Source organism: Engraulis encrasicolus, chromosome 11, assembly GCF_034702125.1.
Source record: "Engraulis encrasicolus isolate BLACKSEA-1 chromosome 11, IST_EnEncr_1.0, whole genome shotgun sequence".
In the NCBI taxonomy this organism is placed as follows: domain Eukaryota; kingdom Metazoa; phylum Chordata; class Actinopteri; order Clupeiformes; family Engraulidae; genus Engraulis; species Engraulis encrasicolus.
This window is the reverse complement of record NC_085867.1, coordinates 40,698,983-40,708,982: the sequence shown is the minus strand read 5'-3', so window position 1 is coordinate 40,708,982 and position 10,000 is coordinate 40,698,983. Positions and strand designations below refer to the sequence as shown.

Sequence of the window (10,000 nt, the reverse complement as noted above, 5' to 3'; positions counted from 1 at the left end):
ATCTCACATCTAATGGGAAAAAAAATACTTAAATGGTAATTTCTCATTAAATAAAAACTTTAAAACATTGCAATAAATATGAAGAGTGTAACAATGTTCATAAAACTCCATCAAGCCAATTCTACATTACTTAATATATTTATTTCTTAACATCACACCAAAGGACATATTTTCAGCAAATTGCTTTATCAACGTAAATAAATAATCAATGAATAGACCAACATTGTGACCACTTGGATTTTTTGAAAGATTAATTGCTGCACTACGTAGACATATACTTTTTTCCCTCATAAACAATGTTTTGTGAAAAAAATGTTTTTTACTGCCTATCCGTCATCTACCCAGATACAGTAGGCCTATGTAACGTTTTCAACACACACACTGATGCATTCAGCCTGGGGCTACAAGGTGCGGATTTGTAGGCCCCTACTTAGAAAACTTAAATGTCCTTAAAATAAGTCAATTTCTGTACTCTGTAGTTGTCAGTACACTTTGTAATTCAAACTATGGAGTAGACTATGCTTTACTTGTGACACATATGTGCCTAGCTGTGTCGTGGGTATGGGGCACAGGTGCATGTATGGGCTGCCTCCAGGGCTGCTCCAGGTGGCCTAAGGAAGCTTCATCATGCCCCCCCTGCCCCCGCCCCACAGGCCAGGCACAGCCTTCATCATATGTCCCTTCTCCCACAGGCCATCATATCCCCTTTGCTACAGACTGAGGCCGAGCAGTGTGTAAGCTCCATCATATCGCCTTTGCTTCAGACTGAGCAATGCACAACCTCCATGGGGAGAGCTCCCGAGAGAGTGTTCTGCTAGCCATGGCCCCAAACTCCCATCTAGTTTATTCACAATAAATCTTCCAAAGGTTTCCAAAGGTGCGCAGATGGAGTGGGTTTGGGGGGTGAGGGGGAGAAAGTGAAATACAAACCGCTGTCATTCATGACCTTTTGGTTGTTTACAGACAACTGTAGATATATTTCACTCACAAATGTTTGAAGAGAGACAGCAGGGGAGAGTTGTCCAGACCAAGAATGCTCCAACTCAGTCATACAAAACTAGCTAAAGGAGTTTGATAGTGTACGTATACCATGGCACATTTTGAGCGTTTCTGTTGCAAGTCTTTTCTGTTGTTAAACCCATTGATGCTGGATGTTGCGTTGCGCAACATTGGCCCTGGCGCCTGGAGCTGCATTATGCAACATTCAGGCTCATGAGATTTGAGACAACTTTATTAAAAATCTTTGTTTGTTTGAGATGAATGAACACATTCTAATGACAGATGGGGGTCTTAGTGTTTAAATGCAACTCATTGCATGTTTTTATGTGCTTAAGAGGCTGAGATATTTAGGTTTTTATAGGCTGAGGGCAGCTTTTCTTAAAAAAGGCTTGGGCATTCAGCACCCTTTTTTGCAGGTGCCTTAGGCGTCAATGGGTTAAGGTTCTGCATGGACACTACAAGTCACTTATAACACAACTGGCAGTGATATTAGATTACAAATGGCATCACATCCATGTTGCAGTAAATCTTTGCTTGATTTGAATGTTTTGCTTTTTTTGACTTAAGATATTCCTGTTTCTGTTCTGTCTACTGGGACTTAATGCTCATGGTGATGATACTAAAATAGTAATTATATCAGGCCCGTAATGGCAGTGCAGCATATGAATTATATTAGTGTTTTCTTTTCTCTTTTCCTTTTTTTGTTAGGTTGCTCTGAGACTTAATGGCACTCATCATGTCGGCGGTGATGCAAAATTAGAAACTCTATCACTTACAGTAGCTTACAGTACAACACAGGTTTTCAATTCAAATGTTGTTGTGTTTGTTTTGTTTAATAAGGTCTTTCGTTCGTCCTTCTCTTTGCCGGCAGGTTCTGTTGGGACTTAATGACGACCATGACGTTGGTGATACCTAATCACACTGTATCATATGTAGTTTTTTTGGGGGGGGTTGTTTTGTTTAATAAGGTCTTTCTCTTTTTCTCTTCCCCCTCCCAGGTTCTATTGGGACTTAACATTGACTATGGCGTTGGTGATAGTGAATCACACTGTATCATATGTTGTGTTTCTGTGCTTGTTTTGTTTAATCAGGTCTCTCTTGTTTTTTTTCCTCCCTCATCCCCTCCCCACCCTCCCGGCAGGTTCTATTGGGACTTAGTAATGCTCGTCATGATGATGGGCAACCTAATCATCATTCCTGTTGGAATAACCTTCTTTTCCGAGGAGACCTCCACCACCTGGCTCATCTTCAACGTGGCCTCGGACACCATATTCATGGTGGACCTGGTCATGAACTTTCGCACGGGCATCGTCAACGAGGAGAGCTCGGAGATCATCCTGGACCCCAAGGTCATCAAGATGAACTACCTGAAGAGCTGGTTCGTGGTGGACTTCCTCTCCTCGATCCCCGTGGATTATATCTTTCTAATAGTGGAGAAGGGCTTTGACTCCGAGGTCTACAAGACTGCCCGGGCGCTGCGCATCGTGCGCTTTACCAAAATCCTCAGTCTCCTGCGCCTCTTGAGGCTGTCGCGCCTCATACGATACATTCACCAGTGGGAGGAGGTGAGTGCCCGGCCCGGCTATGAGTGTTTGTACGCGACTGTGCGTGTGTGTGTGTGTGTGTGTGTGTGTGTGTGTGTGTGTGTGTGTGCGTCTTTGTGTGCGTGTGAGTGTTTGTGAGAGAGAGTGAGAGTGAGACTGTGTGTGTGTGTGAGAGAGAGACAGTGTTTCTATATGTGTCTGTGTGTGAGTGTGAATGTGTATTAGCACGATGTGGGGGAAGGTGCACGAATGTGTGTTTGTGTTTTGAAGGCTGAGTCATTCAGTCACATGGCTCTCATCACCTGCAAAAAAGGGCTGAGAAGAAGTCGAGTGTTTCCGAAGCATCAGCGACATTACAGTACTTTTCCTCTGCAGATTGACTCTCTACTTCCTCCCTACTTCCTTCCCGTTTATGCACTACGTAGGTTTACTCTCCTCAGCAAGCGTAGCATCATCCCAGATTAAGCCCTGTCTTGCGGTTTTCAGGCCGACAGTGTTGGTGCCCTTTTCTCTACCAGTTATGTTCATAACCAGAGTGCTTAATAGTGAATGACTTGCATTCATACTGGGTTGTGCGCTTTACCACACGTGATCACATGTTACCGGCATTAACCTGCTGACGTCTACGCTGTCGTCACGGTTGGAAGAGAAAAAACATATTTTTTCCATTTTACACCGTGAGGAAACGTAACGTTTTCGACTTGAACACATTGTCTCGGTTCGAAATTCGGTACGGGACCGAGCACTGACAAGGTTCTCTGTGGGCCTGATTGCGCAATCAGGGAGAGAAAAAGAGCCCCACTACCGCCCTCCACCCTTCACTCCATTCAAATAAGTCTTTTATCATTCATGCTATTGCGGGTGTATCACATGTAAGTGTATCAAGTGCAGGGCCAATTAGGCCCCTCTGATCGTATGGAAAGAGAGGACATGGCAGTGGACATGCACACACACAGTGGTCTGAGTCTGAATGACATTGTAAACAAGGCTAGCAGCCAGGGCTCTCTATGGATGATGTATGTTGGTACCTCGGCTGGCAGGCAGGTATCTAGTACAGCCAGGGAAGTTGACGGGGGGTACAAAGTTGTCAGTTGACCTGGGCCCAGTGAGAGGGGAGGCTCAGAATTGGGTCCTCATTACATTGTATATATTGTTGGGGGTGGGGGGCGCTTACAGATGACTTTGTCCTGGGCCAGGCCAAAGCTGTCGGCGGCCCTGAGTACAACTCCTTCCAAGCAGTAGGGCTCATTAAGTAAGTGTGCATTACTTCCCCTGGCAGAATCCCAAATGAAACACTGAGGTACTGAGCTGAGCTGAGCTGGAGTGCTGCTGCTGCTGTCGTCGTGAAGAGAAAAGAGGGAGAAATAGTGTACCTTCATGGCTGACCTTAATTGAAAATGAGCTGCCTGAGAACTACTGTATTTGGATAGTGTCAAGCAAGACGTCGGATTTTTTTGTTTGTTTTCTTTTTGTGAGCCAAATTTTGTGTATATATCGGTATTTAATTTGTCCTACGGTGCGTGCCAAGGTGTGCCTGACCCAAGAGAGCAAAATCAGCTGTTTATGTGTGAAAGTGTTTTTGGATGGACCTTCGTCTGCTCTCGAGACACTGTGGGAGATGCAGCTCTCCACCTGGTGTACTGTGAGATTAGCCTGATTATCACCGGCTCTCAAATCTCTTCGAGACTTGGTCTGACCAAGAGCACAACAATTACCATTTCCCAAATGGCATGGTCGATCCACCTCCCTTGGTTTGCCCTTGGATGCTTCCCGACAAAGTGGGAGGAGTTCCAGATTTTTCGGGAGCTCAGAAACGATATTTGTATTGCTCTTGGAATGACTAGAAGCAACGCTGGACGTGTTGCATTACTGGGGCATGCAACTGGGCCTGCCTAGTGAGAGATGGGTAGGACCTCTCCTGGCTTACTGAATTGTTTTTCTTCAAGATTTGTTTTCTGTCTTTTTTGCCTTCATTTCTGACAGGACAGTAAGGAGAGTCACAGGAAGCGTCTTAACCACCACAGACATCTTTTCGCTCCCTTCCTTTCATGACAAATTTAGAAATAGTTGCAAATAGACAGAGATAGTTGCAGTTTCTCTGAGTACTGTGGACATAGCCATAGTCTGCCTCATTGCTGTTAGCACTGTTGTACACACCTTCTCTCACCAACTCCTTCTTTACCGTGCCAACTTACCTTATTTGAACCTGTTTAACAGTACAGTGTCGTCGTTGTTGTGCCTGTGTATGTTATTGCAGTTAAGTTAACCAAAATGCAATACGATCTGTGCAAGCATTTGGTATTTAATTTGATCTAACTTCAAAACAGCAGGCCTGACAGTGTAAGTACTTCACTACCCACCACATTTGGAACTTGAATTACCATGACACTGTCGTTCTTTTAATGCTTCAGTCAGCGATGGGGTCAACAGAACAACAGTCTTCCCCTCCAACCGTTCCCCAACCCCCATGCTCAGTGTCCAGTGTTCAGTGTCCAGTGTCCAGTGCACACCACCCTTCCCCCACCCCCCTGCTGGAATGTTTTGATTGTTTTAACGGGAGTCCTATTCCCTTGAATGGGCGTGCTGGCACATGGCGTGCTGTTATCGAGCTGTTGCCAGGGTTGACAACCTTAGGGGGAGCACAACATGGAGGCTTATCGTCGCAGGGTGCGGGGCGGAGGCCGTAGGCTCAGCATGCATTACAGTGCCTGCCTGGCTACTACTAGTGATATAACAAAACCAGCTCTCTCGCTCTCTCGCTCTCTCTCTCTCTCTCTCTCTCTCTCTCTCTCTCTCTCTCTCTCTCTCTCTCTCTCTCTCTCTCTCTCTGTCTATGTCTCTCTGTGTCTCTTTCTCTGTCTCTTTCTCTGTCTGTCTGTCTCTCTCTCTATCTGTCACACACACACCCACACATACATAAAACTCTCTCTCTCACACACACTCACACACAGAAACAATTGGGCAATCAAAGAGACAGCAACACACATACAGTACTGCAAGGCAGAGACAGCGACCGAGACCGACAATTGTTTTTGCAGTATATGTGTATAGAGTAGCAGGGACGTGTGTTGATCAGAAAGCTGCAATTAAAGTACAATGCTGTCGTAATGTGTTAACAGTGTTAACTTGGCCACTTTTACATACATCACAAAGAGCCAGCAGCAGCCCACAGTCCAGATTGCCCAGATCAACCGCACATCATCATCATCATCATCATCATCATCATCATCATCATCATCATCATCATCAGACTAAGTGCATTCTGAACCTTCAGACGTTTGTTATGCAGCGAAAGGAGGCTCAGCCTCAGGATACTGTCGGCTGGAATGTGTGATAAATCACACTTACTTTGTGTGCTTATCTCCCTAAGCTATAACACTGTTTGGGTAAGCATCTGAATATCAATGAGGTACTACACACACACATGCAAATAACTTTAAAATATTAAAATAAAACTGAGACGGGGACAGTGAGGCAATGGGTTTGAGTGCTCTGTTGTAGAGAGAAATGAGCATAACAGGGGTGTTTTTCTCGAAAGCGTAGTTTTTAGCCAGTTAGCAACTTGGGTAGTTGCCAATGGCAAATTGCATTGCAAACAACAAAGTAGCTAACGTCGTTAGCAACTATGGTTTCGAGAAATCCAAGATCAGCTAGGACGTTCATATGTAGTGCAGGGGTTCCCAACATTTTCCAACTTGGGGCCCACTTGAAATTTTCACAAATGTTCAGGGCCCACCTCTGCCCAATAATCAATACAACGCAAATTAATAGTCAACCACAACACAGCAACAAATATTTCTTAGGTTTTCAGAAAATGATTTCATGCCCCAAAACAGTGTAGTGAACTTCACTTGAGAGTAAACCTTGTAGGTTGGAGGTTGCAGTCAGCATGTGATGTGAGACTATTTGTACCATACAGTACACTGTTCAAAGTAAATGTTGCTCAAAGAACCCTTAATTTGCCACTGTGGAGGAACCCCTAAAGGTTTTTTGAGGAAGCTAAAAGTTCCCCAAGGAACCTGTATAGTACTACGTGACCTGTATGTTTTCTTGAAGGTCCATCAGAGAATGCAGTAACCCAAAGGTTCTTTGAGGAACTCTTAGGTTGTCACCAATGACGTGTATTATTGTCACTGGAAGAACTCCCAAAGGTTCTCTGAGGCAGTGATTCTTAGGGATGCGCAATCTCACTGTAGGGTGTACAGTACGTGGACAAATGTCATAGTAACAAATGTATGGCGCATAGTCACCAATAGTCATGTTCCGCAAGACAATTGACTGAGACCAAGACAAGTCTCAGTCCAATCACTAGTGAGTCCGAGGCAAGTCGAGCTGAGACAAGGCCATTGAAAATGGTATTGAGACCGAGATCTGGATATACTGGACACATTCATTTCCTCTGGGAGTGTGTTGAGCAAATGTAGACAGCAGTGGGTTGTTTTATTTTATTTGCAGCCATAATGTGAGATTATTGTAGATTAAAAGGTTTATGACGGGGATGAGGCGCTGAAATATTTCTTTTACCGGATAGAGACAAAGAGGGAGACAGAGATAGCGACAGTAGAGAATAGAAGAGAGTGAGACAGAGAGAGAAACAGAGAGAGAGAGAGAGAGAGAGAGAGAGAGAGAGAGAGAGACAGAGAGAGAGACAGAGAGAGAGAAGAGAGAGAGGGTTACGCATAGACACTGCATGAGAACGAGAGAGCAATGTATGAATGATAGCGGAGTGTTATTGCAACGCTACTCCGAGTTAAGCTTGCGTCCTTATAAACTCCCATTAGGGGAGGGAAGTGAATGAATATTGTGAGCATTGTTTTGATGTAATCTAAAGCTCAGTGAATGAGGACTCTGGAGGTTAATGCTATGCAGTGTGTGCTTTAGTGTATTTATGTACACGACACGTGCACGCTACACTTCCTCTCCACTCTACTACACACTGTACACGCCTCACTGCATTACTGTGCAGTCCTGTCATTTAAGTCAGGCAAGCTTTTGACGTGCTTTTAACTGCTTATCTTAAATGACCTTTAGCTTTGGATCATGACTGACAGTCAGACAGAGGGAGATAGACAGACTTGCTGACAGATGGACAGACAGGCGGGCATATAATAAAAATAAAAATAAAACTGGATGAAAAGACAAACAGGCAGGAAGAATAAATAATGACAGATGGGATGGGCACTCGTCTCGTTTCGTGTGAGGTTTCGGGTGGAAAATCACAATAGGAATGAATGATTGGAAGAACACAGAGTGGCAGAATGGAGCCACAGATACAGTGAATGGGATTCTGGGAAGAATGGAATCCCCATGGCGACGGTGGTCACATCTGGCCCATCGTACCAGCTTTTTGTTGCACATTAGCGGCGTGGGGAGGTTAGCGTTAGCCGGTGCCCTGAACACACACGCATGCACACACACACACGCACGCGCACAGCTGCTCACCCATGGCGAAGGTGACAGCTCAGCACAGTCATTATTCGAGGCCGAGGCTTCTGTACACACACACGCGCGCACGCACGCACGCACGCACGCACGCACGCACGCACGCACGCACGCACGCACGCACGCACGCACGCACACACACACACACACACACACACACACACACACACACACACACCCACACACACACGCACACACACAGGCCACCCCTGACATGCCGCCTCTTGCTGTTTCCGAACAGGCTTGTTGTTTGCTGTTTACCGTGTCTTGGCATTGGGGAAAGGGCAGGGCAGCTGAACACAAGACACACTCTCTCACACACACACACACACACACACACACACACACACACACACACACACACACACACACACACACACACACACACACACACACACACACACACACACACACACACACAGCAACTCCCCGGGGCACATCGGAGCAGGCTAGACTAGATGAGGTTAGCTTAGGAGGAGGCAGGGAAGCAAACAGATCATTTGTCGTTGCCCCAAGAAGACAGGGGTTCCAGAATTGGCGTCCTCATTACATTGTATGTATTGGGTGGGGGGCCCTTGCAGACGACTTCGTCCTGGGCCTGCATGGCCAAAGCTGTCAGCAGCTCTGGGAGGAGGTATACTGCATAATAGGCGCGCTGCCTCTTTAAGACAGAGGCTCCTTTTCTTCCTCATCTCCACCTGAGAGAGGCAGTCAGGAGGGACTGGAGCATCACTGGGCTGCGTAAATGGATCTGAAAAAGGAAAATTTGAGCTGACTGACCTACGTAATGTATCAAGTTCGTTGACTGGTAGGGAGGGAGCATCTGCACTGCTGTAGAGCAGAGGTAGGAAGGCTGGAGAAATACAGGGTGTCCCAAAAATGTATATACGCACTTAAAATGGTCATGCAATTGAGAAAGTGAAATAGAATTTACAGGCATCCAATTACTGATTTGTCCCTGCCTATTCCCACAATGATGTTTTAATTCTTCGCTATGACACCTGCAAATTTCACTGAAAGTGAATGCAGCCAGTGAAACGGAATGCACAAAAATTGTGTGTGATTCCCGTCAGCAGTGCCTGGATAAGAGTGGATTTTAGTTTGAAAATAGATGGAGACAAAACAATAAAATTATGTTTGTAATTTTAATTACACCTGGGACGTTACATTAATTTTCATATGCACTTACTTTATTTAAAGTGTGCATACATTTTTTCGGGACACCCTGTATTTAACTACCTGTATTTAATTTTCTCCAGTTCTTCTAGAATGTTACTGCTTCCATAGATTTGTGTATTATATTACAATCCTGAAGTCATTATGACATCATAGTGAGAACTCAAAATTCTGACCTTCGGCGTCGGGTTGTTGTTCGCCCTGGCTGGAAATATTTTCCTATAGTTCACGTGTGGGCAATACGTTATCCCTTACTTATTATATGGTTGTGACGTCATCGGTCGAATGCTCCATTCATTTCAACGGAGCTCCCCAACGTTCGCACGTCTGTTATTTTTCGATAACGGACGGGTTGGTCTATAACAGACCGCTGTCAATGGCAACAAGACTTTTCACTGCTAAAGCGACTTTTCAACAAGACTCTAATCAGCTGCTGTGATAGACAACACCTGTTGTCCTGGCTACCAAGCTGATACCTAGCGGTGTTCCACAACGGCACTGTTTTGTTTTGCGCAGCAGCAATCTTTTGGCATTAAAAACTGTAGGCCTAAAGAAATGTCCACGCCATCTGTGAATCATTTAAGTATATCCATATAATAAGCGGGTTAACTTTCGGCGAGTCGGTCGCTTTGTGGAATAGCAGCACTTCAGAGAGAACAAGACCCCTCCGCTCCGCGTCGGGGTCTAAAGATTCTCTCTGTCGTGCTGCTATTCCACGGTAGCGACCTTCTCGCCGAACGTTAACCCTTACATAGTGAGAACTCAAAATTCTGGCCTTCGGCGTCGGGTTGTTGTTCGCCCTGGCTGGAAATATTTTCCTATAGTCACGTGTGGGCAAT

The 10,000-nt window shown here is 45.3% G+C and overlaps 1 protein-coding gene across 1 annotated transcript in view; it reads left to right on the top strand.

The window, feature by feature from the left end:
- LOC134457748 (potassium/sodium hyperpolarization-activated cyclic nucleotide-gated channel 1) overlaps positions 1-10,000 on the top strand; it is a 132,911-nt gene that overhangs the window by 8,183 nt on the left and 114,728 nt on the right. The window contains exon 2 of the mRNA XM_063209722.1: positions 2,141-2,564. Within this exon, the coding sequence (XP_063065792.1) occupies positions 2,141-2,564 (424 nt within the window). The remainder of the gene's footprint in view (positions 1-2,140; positions 2,565-10,000) is intronic.